Genomic DNA, 13328 nt, shown 5'->3' with positions numbered 1-13328 from the left:
TCCCAGCCCAGAGGGCTCTGTGACGCCACGCTGCGCCCTTCCCAGGTCACCGTCAGGGCAGTGACGTCACTGCTACCCCTGAGTTTCAGACGCACCTGGCGTTTGCTGGGCTCGGGGGTGGCCCGTGTCATTCCGGCTGAGAAGAGGCCGGGGGAGGGTCGGCAGCAGAGAAGGGGACAGAGTGGGGTGCAGGAAGCGGGGTGGAATCACCCGGGCGGGGGAGAAGCAGAGCCCAGGCGGGCGGGAGGGGTGCAGGAAGCGATGGCAGGCCGAGGTTCCCGCCCGAGCCGGAGGCAGAGCCCTCGGCCAGGCCGGGCGGCCCCTCACTTGGAGACCAGCATGTGCACGAACTCCTCGTAGTTGACCTGGCCGTCCCCATCCACGTCGGCGGCCCGGATCATCTCGTCCACCTCGTCGTCGCTCAGCTTCTCCCCGAGCCTGGTCATCACGTGCCGCAGCTCGGCCGCGCTCACCAGGCCGTTGCCGTCCTTGTCGAACACGCGGAAGGCCTCCCGGATCTGCTCCTCGCTGTCCCGGCCCCTCAGCTGCCGGGCCATCATGCCCAGGAACTCGGGGAAGTCCACGGAGCCGTTGCCGTCACGGTCGATCTCGCCCACCATGTCCCGGAGCTCGGCCTCCGTGGGGTTCTGGCCCAGGGACCGCATGACGGTGCCCAGCTCCTGGGTGGTGATGGCGCCGTCCCCGTCCTTGTCGAACAGGCAGAAGGCCTCCCTGAACTCGGCCACCTGTTCCTCTGTCAGCTGGTCGGCCATGGAGGGAGCGGTGGCAGCGGCCGGGCTCCGGGGGACAGGTGGCCGCGCTAGGGGCGCCGGCTGGCTGGCCGTCTGGCCCGGGCTTGACTGGCGGGCGCTTAAGAAGGAGCAGGGCTCCGCTGGCACCCCGACTCCCCGCCCCGCGGTTGCCCGGGGCCGGGCGCTGTTGGAACAGGAGTCCGGCACCAGGAACGGGCCGGTGGAGGGTTGGGCTGCGGCCAGCGCCCGTGTGCGCGCACGCGCGCGCGTGTGTGTGTGTGTGTGTGTGCGTGTGTGCGCGCGTGTGTGAGCTGCTCCCGCCCGCTCCACTGGCAGCTGTTGGGAACCCCCCGCGGGGACTCCCTGTCCCCTCCGCCTGCCCCAACGCCAGACCCCGCACTCAGTGAAACAAGCAGTTTCCCTTCTGGGAAAGTTCGGGCAGGATGAAAGGCAGAGGTTGCCTTGGCCTGAAGGGAACTCCTTTCCTTGTCCGGGTTCCCTTGGCCTGAAAGCCCTCGCTTTCCCAAGAGGGTTTTCAGAGAACGAACAAAGGCTTTCTCCTTCAGGTGGAAGCAGATGTCTTCTCACCTTCAGAAGAAACACGAACGGAGAAGGTTTTCCTCCAACGTGTTCACTCCTCGATATGTATCGAGGGCCTACTGTGTGCAAGTACTGTTCTAGAAGCTGGGAATAGAGCCAGGGACAAGACAGGCCACTCCCAGGCCTCCAGAAGCTTGTTTTCCCTCCCAGAGACAGCTAGCTGGCGAGTAAACCAAGCGATGAGATTCGTGGATATTGTGACAGGTGCCGTGAAGGAAGACACAGGGGCACTGGCGGGGAGAGCACGGACAGGTCACCTCCACGGTGGTGCTCAGGGAAGGCTTCTCTCAGAGGTGGCACTGGAGGGTGACCTGAAGGGAAGGAGGTGCCTTCCCGGCAGGCAGGCTGAGCAGGTTCAAAGCCCACGCGGTGGGTGGGGAGAGGGCGTGGCATGGCCAAGGGACAGAAAGGCGGCCAGTGTGGCTGCGGCCTGATGGATGAGGGGAGAGAAGGACATGAGGAAGGGCACACAGAGGCCTCCTCAGATGCCGTGGGGGAGTCACGTTCTATTCTCTGATGAATGGGAAGACAGGCAAAGGCATGTCTGAAAGTCTGGACCTGGGTTTTGGGGGAGAAGAGCAGAAGAAAGGGGGTATTTTTAAGAGGAGACGGTCTCAAGAACGCGAGATGGGATGCTCACCGAGCACACATTCCTGCCCCCAGGGAGCCTGGGGAAATGACCACCCACCTAGTGACAAGGGGCCACGCTGCCTGCGGGAATTCACGGAAATCCAAACTGGGAGAGACCCCCAGAGAACCACCATGATACGGCGGGAGACGAGCAAAGGAGGACGACACCACCAGACTTCCTTGTAAAGCCACAGTAATCAAGATGACGTGGGACTGCCAAAAAGTGGACACATAGATTAATGGAACAGGACAGAGGGCCCAGAAATAGACTCGCAGAACACAAGCGACTAAGGAGCAAAGGAAATACAAGGTAGTCTTTTCAACAAGCGGTGATGGAACAGCTGGGCGTCCATGTGCAAAAAAAAAAAAAAGTGAATCTGGACACAGACCTTACGCCCTTCCCAAAAAGTAACCCAAAATGGATCACAGACCCACATGGGAAATGCAGAACTACAAACCTCCCAGAGGAGGACATAGAAAGTCTGAGTGACCTTGGGCTTGGCAATGACACCCAGCTCATCCAGTTTGGGTCTGGGCTGGGTTTACATAGGACGCCAAAGGCGTGATCCGTGGAAGAATTGATGAGCTGGATGTTATGGTCGGAGTATGTCTTCCCAGAATTCATAAGCTGAAATCGCACCCCCAGGGGGATGTAGTCATGAGATAACACGAGGGCAGTAGCAGGAGGCCGAGGAACCACTGGGCACAAGCGTGTAAGCGACACGGTGTCCTGGAGAGCCAAGGGCTAGCATCGTGGGAGAGCTCGTGAGACAGTCCCCGTGATGGACGCATACGTTCTCGCTTCCTGCCTACTTCACCCGCGAGGGGGTAAGTGGCCGATGGGTGTCTGCAGGTTTCTGGATCCTGGTGCTGTGGCTCCAACATCCAGCCCTCGCCCTAAGCGAGTTCTTCAAAAAGGCACGTTGAAAGAGAGCTCAGTAAGGATTTTAAACAAAGGTACTCATGACTCACAAAGGACAGTGCTGGGATGGGCTAAGCTGTGGCGGCCTCACTGCTTGGGAAACTCGCTCTTATTCCATGGCTTTCTGCCATCCTCTCCCTGCAGCCTTCCCCGAGAATACATTTTTGATCCTGGGACCCATCTAAACATTTAAAATTATCAAGGACGCCCAAAGGCCTTTGTGTATGTGGGCTGCACCAACCAGTATGTTCTGGAGTTGAAATTACAACCGGAAAAAAATTCAAGTATCTAGCTATATTTTTCTTTTTTATGTTTATTTATTTTTGAGACAGAGAGAGACAGAGCATGAGCGGGGGAGGGGCAGAGAGAGAGGGAGACACAGAATCCGAAACAGGCTCCAGGCTCTGAGCCGTCAGCACAGAGCCCGACGCGGGGCTCGAACTCACGGACCGCGAGATCATGACCTGAGCCGAAGTCAGCTGCTCAACCGACTGAGCCACCCAGGCGCCCCTGTATTTTTCTACATTCATTTGTAACTTAAAAAAATAGAAGTAAAAAACTCATTGCATGTTAACAGATATACTGTAGTTTTATGAGAGATCTATTTCTAAAATAAAAAAAATAATTTTAATTATTAATAAAACTAATAAATTATTTATTAATTATTATTTATTAATCAATTGTTAATAAAACTGATAAAAACAACTTCGCAAATCGCTTCGTGCATCTGGTTTTGTAGAAGCATGTCTGTTTCTGCTGCACTGGTCTGTGGGAGGATGTTTCGGTATGAAGTACCGACTAACCCAGCTTCACACGGATACGCAGCTGGAAACGGAGAACGTCTAAATGACTCAGGTATTGGCAGGTATTTTTCTTCGGTACTATATCAACATTCGACGAGTGGTGGTTTCTCAAAGGTTAGCTGCAGTGTGGGATCCGAAGCCACATCAATGATCTTTCTCGTACTGTCACATTAAAATCCATCGGTCACTCTTGGGCTTCGTGATTGTGTCATGCTCTGCTTTGTTCCTTTGGACAATATTGGTTCGCTGAGTTCTGTAGATCTTCTGAATGTTGCCCCGTTGCAGATAAAATTATAAAAATCTCATGGGGCACCTGGGTGGCTCAGTCGGTTGAGCGTCCGACTTCGGCTCAGGTCACGATCTCACGGCTGGCAGGTTTGAGCCCTGCATTGGGCTCTGTGTTGACAGCTCAGAGCCTGGAGCCTGCTTCTTATTCTGTGTCTCCCACTCTCTCTGCCCTTCCCCCACTCATGCTCTCTCTCTCTCTCTCTCTGTCTCAAATATAAATAAACATTAAAGATTTTTTAAAAAATCACATTCATTCATGTCACCAACAATCCTGTTAGGAAAGTATCAGAAAGTCTCAAGCTCACAGTGACAGGTATGGAATTTCCAAAATTCTAATTTTTATTTGAAAGCTCAAATTTTATCATTGACCACAAAGACTATCGATTGTTTTTCTTAAAGTGACAAGCTCACTTCATCCATTTTCGAAAAAAAATGTCTGCCAAATACCAAGTCTGGAGCAACCATATGGTGTCATATCAGCTGTTCTTCCCAATAAAGATGGCGGCCCATGACAAAAGCTTCCCCATTACACATGGGCTCACAAGGGCACCTTTCTTATGGCAAATGCTGTATGTCAGTGTTTAGCAGCATATTAAAGATGTGCCTACAAGGGTTGAAACTGAATAAAATAATAATGTCACTACTTCTCCAAGAACATTCTTAAGTGAAACTGGCTTTTTGTTTTTTCAGTTCAGTGAAGTGTATGATGATTGCTAATACAGGAGCCTTGATTCATGCTAAAGGGCTAGGGATTTTGCCCTCCACTGCTCTGGCCCCAGTGCAAGACGTCAACACAATGAACACAGCAGATAATGTCTTGGTATTATTAGGAGAATAGTTTGGCCTCCCAGACCCTCAGAAAGGGTACTGGGGACACCCTCCCCTCCCACGGATCCTTGGAACACACTTGGAGGCCCACAACGGTGGAGTGTTGAGAACCGTGTCTGAACTGAGTGTAGGACTCCCTGGGCTGGAGGTAAGAGGTACTGAGGACGCTGGAATCTTGGCAGGGACAGTGTGGACCCTACAGAATATGGTGTTAATGATGACCTCACTAGACACACATCCAAGGGACTGCCTGCTGCAACAACTTCCTCTGAAGAGTAGATAACCCAAGGTATTTCTCTTCTCTCTGGATTGGCACTATAATAGTTTTTGTTAAAAATAATTCATGCAGCACCCTTGTGGATATGCCTCTCTTGCTGAGCGCTATGAAGATATAGATTAGGATTCCCCAGTCTCGTCAACCACTCATACCTCTGTGCCCTTCGAGAATGGGTGAGGCTGAGTGTGGCCATGAGAGTTCTTTCTCTCTCTCTCTCTCTCTTGATTAACAGCCCTAACCCTTGCTCGTCTACCTCCGGCCCTCCGGTATGAATATAAACACGTTGTCGTAATGTGTTTGGGTCGCTATAACAAAATACGACAAACTGGATGGCTTCCAGATTCAGGGCATGAATCTGAAGTCACTCTTGGAGTGACTTTTGGTCAGTCTTTATGACCAGGGCTGTCCTGGGCTAGGCTGGGCTGGAGTTTGAGTTCAGGGAAGAGAAGGCGGTTCTGGATCAGAGCGTGAGTTGTTTAATTGAGAAATCTGATAAGTAACCGGTGACATCATGTTTAGGAGGCTTGTGCACGATGTGAGAACGCATTTCCCAGAGCTCATGAGACACCATGCACGGCCTTCCGCTGGGTCATAAAGTGCAGGAGTGCTCACTTTTATGATTTGAGGCCTCACCTGCAGAATGAAGTCCACTGCAGAGGAAACAAACAATCAGACTGTTTTGAGAGTTGCCTGGATCCCCTTGGGTCAACGGGTCCTCATGTCCACTCCCACTGCTTTTACCAGGCAGCCCGCCTGAGGTCAGCCTCCACGGGTGCCCCACCCTGCACCAAGGCCACCTGTTTAGGTACCGTCGAGCTCCTTAGCAGCTCACCTGCTGAGGCCAGTGCCTCCGGTGTCGCTGAGCACCTCTCACTCAGTGCATTTACAAAGAGGCAGCAGGACGGACACAAAGTGTATACTGACAGCCACTTTGATTAAATCAGTATTAAATGATCACCCCAAATGAAAGCAAATTAGTCCTAAATCCCACAAGAAAAGCAACCAGGCAAGTTAAGATGTCTTCTCGAACTTCCTGTTTTCCTGCAAGAAGGATGATTTTTTTTTAATGTTTATTTTTCAGAGAGAGAGAGAGAGAGAGAGAGAGAGAGACAGAATGCAAGTGGGGGAGGGGCAGAGAGAGAGGGAGACACAGAATCCAAAGCAGGCTCCAGGCTCCGAGCTGTGAGCACAGAGCCCGACGTGGGGCTCGAACCCACGAGCTGTGAGGTCATGACCGGAGCTGAAGTCAGATGCTTAACCAACTAAGCCACCCAGGCACCCCAAGGATGATTTTTTTTTTAAAACACCTGCCAGGATTGGTGACTTTCTCCAGGTAACTCACCAAGCTCACTGGTTTCTCCTACCACGAACTTCAGGGCAGGTGAAGCGTCCTGGACTGGCCTTGGGGAAGGCAGGGTAGAGGAGAGCAGAGCAGGGAGGAAAGTGTGTTGGTTCTGGAAGGGCTCCTTTGTATGACTCACCGGCCTTTCAAATCTGATATTTGATGTTTTTTCTTTTCGTTGTTGTTGTTTTTACTTTTTTGATATTTGATGTTTTGAAAAAAAAATGACCAACAGTAAACATTAAATGAGGTAATGTTGCTGAGGGGCTAGAACTACATTCAACAAATCTTCTGATACCCCTGATACCCGGCTACGTTTGATAATTGGCTAAGCGGATTTAAACCCCCCCCCCCCCCCGCCCAAGCACAAGGGTGTGGTAATTACCTTCAAGAGAACCACGCACTTCCCCGAGGGGTCTGGAACTCACTAAGAGGCAGGAAGAGTGTTTCTTCCAAGTTCCAAGCCTTTGAAGTTTACGATTGTGATGAAAACCTTTCATTCAGTCCAGAAAGCGTGTGTGCGCGCTTGTGTGCGCGTGGGGCTCAAGTGTCCACGTGAGCACATGTGTGCCTGCCAGGGAGCACGGGACGAGTGGAGGAAGCAGGAGTGTTTGGGGCATGGGCTCTGTACCCGGGGAGGTGATTCGAAGGAGGCAAAGTGCTTTAGCAAAGTGCACAACTCCCTTTGGAAGTCATTCCCCCAGTGTTGTTGCTTTTTTTTTTTTTTTTTAATATTTATTTATTTTTGAGAGAGAGAGAGCGAGAGAGCAGGGGAGGGGCAGAGAGAGAGGGAGACACAGAATCCGAAGCAGGCTCCAGGCTCAGAGCTGTCAGCACAGAGCCCAGCGTGGGGCTCGAACCCACGGACCGTGAGATCGTGACCGAGTCAGATGCTTCACTGACTGAGCGGCCCAGGTGTCCTGTCACCCAATGGTTTTTTTTTTATTTTTTAAATTTTTTATTTATTTTTGAGACAGGGAGAGACAGAGCATGAACAGGGGAGGGTCATAGAGAGGGAGACACAGAATCTGAAACAGGCTCCAGGCTCTGAGCTGTCAGCACAGAGCCCGACGCGGAGCTTGAACTCACGGACTGTGAGATCGTGACCTGAGCCGAAGTCGGATGCTTAACCAACCGAGCCACCCAGGTGCCCCAACCCAACGGTTTTAAACTTGCTCTTGAAGCACAGCCGTAGCACAGGGCACTACAGATTCCTACACGAGGGGGTTCCGAAGGGTGGCTGGGACAGTAAGAGCTTAATAAAGGTTAACTGTTATTCACCATCCAAGTAAGAGTTCATGTGAAAAGGGGCTTCCCCTGCTAATGAGATTGTGAAAGTTATTCTCCCGTCTAAACCCCTTCGTTTCCGGACAAGGACGTTATAACCCATCAGACTGAAGGATCTGGTTAACTACTTAGTGAACCACAAGATATGGGTCTCGGTGGGGGTGGGGGCGTGGGGGGTGGTCTCCTGGCTCTTCAAGCTTCGAGGACCGGGGCCCGAGGGGCACTGCCAGTTACTAAGGGACTCTCTGGTCAGCCTCAAGTGCCTCGAAGGCAGAGAGAGCGTTTTGTTCACTGGAGACTCTGGGATTCCAGCGCAGCCCCAGCTCAGAACGGGCACTGGAGAAACTTCTGAATGGACGAGGAAGGCTTTGACCAAGGCGGCTTTGACCAGAGCGCAGGTTTCCCGGGAAGGCCTGGCCCCGTGGGCAGGGAGGACAGGGCAGGGGGGCTCGCGACGCTGGCGTCACCGACCACGGGGGTCAAGCGTCTCAGAGCGAACCCAAGAGCCTCGAGGTCCAGTCCTGACTCAGCGCCACTGATGTCGACCCCGGTGGCGATTCTGTCTGTCGGAGGAAGAGAAGAGACCGCTCCTGACCTCGTCTTTAAAGGGATACAGAGGTGACCAAAAAAAAACCTCACCCAGGACCAAGCATTGCCTTCCTGGAAGAGGCCAGATTTGGGGACTCAGAGAAGGGGTGACTGAGGAAAGGAGGAGGAAGGGGTGGAGGGTGCGGATATGGTGTGACCCAAGGGACCTCAGTGGGAAGCCCCAGGGCGAAGTCCCCTGCAGTCAGCGGGGGAGAGATTTTCCTCCGTGGGTGGCTCAGCTGGAGTGGAACTCAATGGATAAAGGAAAAGGAGGCGGCACGAGAGGCCCGACACAGGGGTGGCGGGTGAGCCCAGCATCAGGTCTGCCCCATGGGCCCGACCTCCCACCCCCCACCTCCCCCGAGCCCTACACTTCCTTCGGCTTCGTGCCCGCTCTGAGGTCTCGGCAGATGAGGGGAAAAGGGGAACGGCTATGTTTGCGAAGACACGGGCGGAGATCAGCATTTACACCATCTCTGTGCGACCAGGTGGCACCAGGAAGCCCGTCCTCCTCTGCCTCCCGGAGCCTGGAACGGCAGCTTGGACTTCCTGCAGAGTCAGGCTGTGAGCGGCATCCGACCCCCAGACTTGACAGGGTGGAGGGCCCTCGAGGGGGGCGCTGGGCGGGTGCCGCTTCCATACAGGAAGGGAGATGGAACATTCAAGACGCGCAGGGCTGGGCAGGGCTCTGCGTGCTGAGCCCCTCCCACCGCAACACTTCTCCAAGGTGGGATGGGAAGTGAAAAATTATGGCATCTATCTATCTATCATCTACCCATCATCTATTATCTATTTGTCTATCCATCTATCTATCATAACTGGAGGAAGAAATTTCAAATGCATCATCGGGAAAATGCTATGTAGCTTGAGGAAACAAACACACAAAAATGACCACGAACCCAAATATTTAGAACTGGTTTAGAACACCTCAATTGCACAAGGAGCTTATTTCACTGGAAATAACAGCCTGGAACACATGCGAGGAAGGGAAATGAGCCAGTATAAATGGCAGCATTTATGCGCCAGAAAAAAGAGAGTGACGTGTAGAAGCAAAACTTCTGCTCTCTCTGATGGCGCACAGGACTAGTCAGGCTGAAGAATGCAGCTCACGTGCTGGGAGGGGCAGGGGGAGCGTGAGGAGGGCTCTAGTGAGAAAATAGAAAGTTACTAACACCTTAGTACGAGGGGTGAGCAGGGGTGGAGAGAAAGCTGTGCCCTCTTTTCAAGATGCTAGAAACTAGTCAGATATGCTTTGTTTTTTTTTAACTATTAATGTTTATTTCTGAGAGAGAGAGAGACAGAGCGTGAGCATGGGAGGGGCAGAGAGAGAGAGGCAGACACAGAATCCAAAGCAGGTTCCAGGCTCTGAGCTGTCAGCACCGAGACCGACGCGGGGCTCAAACCCACGAACCGTGAGATCATGACCTGAGCCAAAGTGGGACGCCCAACTGACTGAGCCACCCAAGTCAGATATGCTTTTAAAAATGTGAAGAAAGCTCTTAGGGAAGGAGTTAAAGTCTAGAGATCTTTAAAAAACAAATCATTGTTTCCCCATGTTTAATGAGGAGCAGGGACATTAAAAACCACAGACGAGGGGGCGCCTGGGTGGCTCAGTCAGGTGAGCGTCTGGCTCTTGATTTCGGCTCAGGTCATGATCTTGAGGTTCATGAGTTCAATCCCCAAGTGAGTGTGGAGCCTACTTGGGATTCTCTCCCTCCCCGTCTCTCTGCCCCTCTGCCCCTCCCCCACTTGTTCTCTTTCTCAAAAAAAAAAAAAAAAGAAAAGAAAAGAAAGAAGAGAAAAGAAAAGAAAAAAAAAAAAGAAAAGAGAAAAGAAAAGAAAAGAAAGAAAGAAAAGAAAAGAAAAGAAAAGAAAAAAAGAAAAGAAAACAACCACAGATGAAGACTGGACTAAAAGTAGGGGAGTTAAAGCCCCAGCGAAGGGATGGGTGTAGCCGGAGATGAGGTTACCGAGGGAGAAAGTTGAGTGAGAATCAGGGCAGCTTGTCCCAGAATGTTCCAGAAGATAGGAGGATAATGGCGGACCTGGGTAAATACAGGCTCGCGGAGGTGATGCCGTGGGCTTACCGCGAATGATGGCTCCTCGAGAAACCGTTTCCAAGGATTTCATGGAAGCGCGTGAGGACCGTCTTCGCCCCAAGCACATTTGCCAACTTATCCAATTTAAAAGGCGAAACTGACCCCACTCAGGTCCATGTGCTGTGAAGCCAGGCCGTGCTGAGGGGCGGGGCACCCGCCGAAGCTCCACCTCTTTCTGGTGCATTCCGTGGCCTCACCTGCCTTCCTGCCCTTCTCCCCCCAGGGGGCGGCCAGCTGTCCCCGGCTCCGCGACTTGCCTGAGCTGCGTGCGGCGGTCCTCGGTGGCGTGGGAAGGACAGCTGAAGTCCGCAGACACTGGGAGCCCAGTGGCTCCTCCGCGAGCGAGTTCCGCGCCTTCTCTAAGCCTCCCTTGCTGTATCTGTAAGATGGGAATACACTGTTGAGTGAGGACAAGAGGACAGATGGATGGACAGATGGACGGATGGATGGATGGATGGATCAACGGACGAGGTCCGGTGACCGGTGACCAGGATGAGGTCACCCATCGCAGCCCTTAGTGCGGCGCTGGGCACACAGAAGGCCACATCACCCCGCTCTGACCCGGTGTAAGCCACCGCCCTCTGTCTCTGCCACGTCAGTGCTCCCAGGACAGGCACAGAGGAGACGGAGTCCCCATCCTCAGTTTCCTTAGGACTGCGGTCCTGCAGCCTCTGACAGTGCCCTGGGTCCCGTCTGCTGGGACCACAGAGGTTTCTCTCGCCCCTGGTCCCCGGTCACATCCAAGAATCACTAGCCTCTTCCTCACACCTTCTGTGTCAAAAACAGCCTCCTGGGTCAGGCCCCGGATCGGGAGGTTGCAAACACGAAGGCCTCCGCGTGATTCACCTGCGGGTGGTCGGCTGGCCCGGGCCTGTCAGCTCCTGGGGAGGAAGGGCAGGGTAGAGGGCCTGACCGCTCACCTGTGTGCACTGTCGTGCCCAGCAGCCCCGTGGACTGGCCTTCGAGGCCTGAGGCCTTGCGTGAGGCCTTGCAGCCATCTTTCCCGGGACCTAGTGCCCGGCCTCCCGGCCCAGCTCCTTTCTCTCTCCCCTGGCGGCCGGAGCCATCCAACTGTTGAAAACAGAAAAGGTCCTTCTTCCCGGGGGGCGGGGGCGCTGGGGGCTGCAGGCCACAGGCCTCAGTCTTGCCGGTAGGGACGGGATCCCGTGGCCTCTGCTTTGGGAGCACTGTGACCTAACTCACCCTTTCTGAGCAGCGCATCGGGACGCGTGGGTGTGCCCCAGTCACTCCTCTGGTCTGCTCCCTCCCCGACTTCTTGCCAGATGGGGAGAACATCAGCGCCCCAAGCAGAGGTCAGAGGGGAGGGGGTGGGGCGAGCACCTGCTCTGAGCTGCTGTGGAGGCGGTCCTGACGCTTTAGGATCTCGCCCCGAGGTCAGAGATACAGTAGAAGCACCGGGCGCCCCCTCAGAGCAATTGATTTATTACCGGTTTTAAATTAAAGTTGCTAGGGGCGTCTGGATGGCTCAGTCGGCTGAGTGTCCGACTTCGGCTCAGGCCATGATCTCATGGTGGGCGAGTTGGAGCCCTGCGTCGGGCTGTGCGCTGACAGCATAGAGCCTGCTTGGGGTTCTCCCTCTCTCTCTCTCTCCCTCCCTCCCCCCTCCCCTGTTCTTTGTGTCTCTACATGAATGAGTGAATAAATAAACTAAAAAAAAAAAAAATTGAAAATTAATTAATTAATAAATTAAAGTTGCTGCTTTACAAGTTTGGTTAACTTTTTTTTCCCCCTGGCAAATTTTGGCTCTGCTTTAAGTTATGTCAGTAATCGCTGTGAAACGAAGCCTGGGACCCACGGAAATATAACAGTTGACTACAGACAGGAGGTGGGACTGGCCAGCCAGAGGAATTACAGCAAGTCCAGACAAACCAGCGCCTGGCCCAGGCACCTGCTCACGTCCCTGTGGGCAGTGGCACACGATGACAAGACCGTCTCTAACTATGGGAAGCACGGTCTTCCTCCCTTGTTCCGAGCGATGGGAAATACAACCTGTGACTCGTCTTGGAAAGGTTCCCACCACAGTTAACACGCTCGGTGTTTGAAGGCCTCCATTTCAGGACTCCGGAAACATACCGTACTCAAAGCCCTTCTTGCAGAAAGTGCCGGGTAGCTAGAGTGCCATTGTCACTGGGGCTGCATACGTGTGCGGACAGCGCATGCAGAGAGATGTGCGTCCTGCCAAGCTCCCGGGTGTGTCGTTGACCGAGAAGAGTGGGAAGGACGGCCCTTGCCAGGTGCCCGGCAAGTCTAGGCAAACTGTGGGCACCGACTACCCACAGCCCCTGCCAGGTCGCTGTGTTGAATGCAGGGCAGACACAGACCCTGCTCTTTTTTTTTTTTTAATGTTTATTTATTTTTGAGAGAGAGAGAGAGACAGAGTGTGAGCAGGGGAGGGGCAGAGAGAGGGAGACCCAGAATCCAAAGCGGGCTCCAGGCTCTGAGCCGTCGGCATAGAGCCCGACGCTGGGCTCGAACCCACGAACTGCGAGACCATGACCTACGTTGAAGCCAGATGCTCAACCGACTGAGCCACCCAGGCGCCCCAGACCCTGCTTTTTTAACACAATCCCATGACAGCAGGGCCTCTGCCCTTTTCCACGTGACACGTTGGTGGCCCAAGAATCACAGCTTTGCTCGGAACAGGATCTAAACCAGAAAGATGATCTCCAACTTCTGCGCCTTCAACATGTGACCATTTTCCTGTCCAATGGAAGTTCACTCGACGCCCGGAGCACCTGCTCTGCGGCGCTAGGAGCGGAAGCAGGGAGCAAGGGGAGACGCGGCCCCCAGCATCAGTGGGGTCAGGTGTTTAACTCGGCCCGAGACCTTCTGAGAACTTAGAATAGCCACCCGCTCCGCTTCAGGGACGTTTGTCCTTGGACCTGCGAGAA

General features: G+C 53.5%; 1 protein-coding gene across 1 annotated transcript; it reads right to left on the bottom strand.

Moving 5' to 3' along the window:
• LOC115518456 (calmodulin-like protein 3) lies at positions 1-899 on the bottom strand. Its single transcript, XM_030321936.1, has one exon. It carries the CDS (start codon positions 771-773, stop codon positions 324-326), a length of 450 nt encoding a protein of 149 aa, XP_030177796.1. The 5' UTR covers positions 774-899; the 3' UTR covers positions 1-323.
• Positions 900-13328: the final 12429 nt, after the last annotated feature.

The sequence above is a fragment of the Lynx canadensis genome, chromosome B4 (assembly GCF_007474595.2).
Source record: "Lynx canadensis isolate LIC74 chromosome B4, mLynCan4.pri.v2, whole genome shotgun sequence".
NCBI classification, from domain to species: domain Eukaryota; kingdom Metazoa; phylum Chordata; class Mammalia; order Carnivora; family Felidae; genus Lynx; species Lynx canadensis.
The sequence above is the reverse complement of the archived record's forward strand: the minus strand, read 5'-3'. Positions and strand labels throughout refer to the sequence as shown.

What these genes read in the sequence shown, in the direction of transcription:
- LOC115518456 (XM_030321936.1), bottom strand. Translation starts at nt 773, where the DNA reads ATGGCCGACCAGCTGACAGAGGAACAGGTGGCCGAGTTCAGGGAGGCC.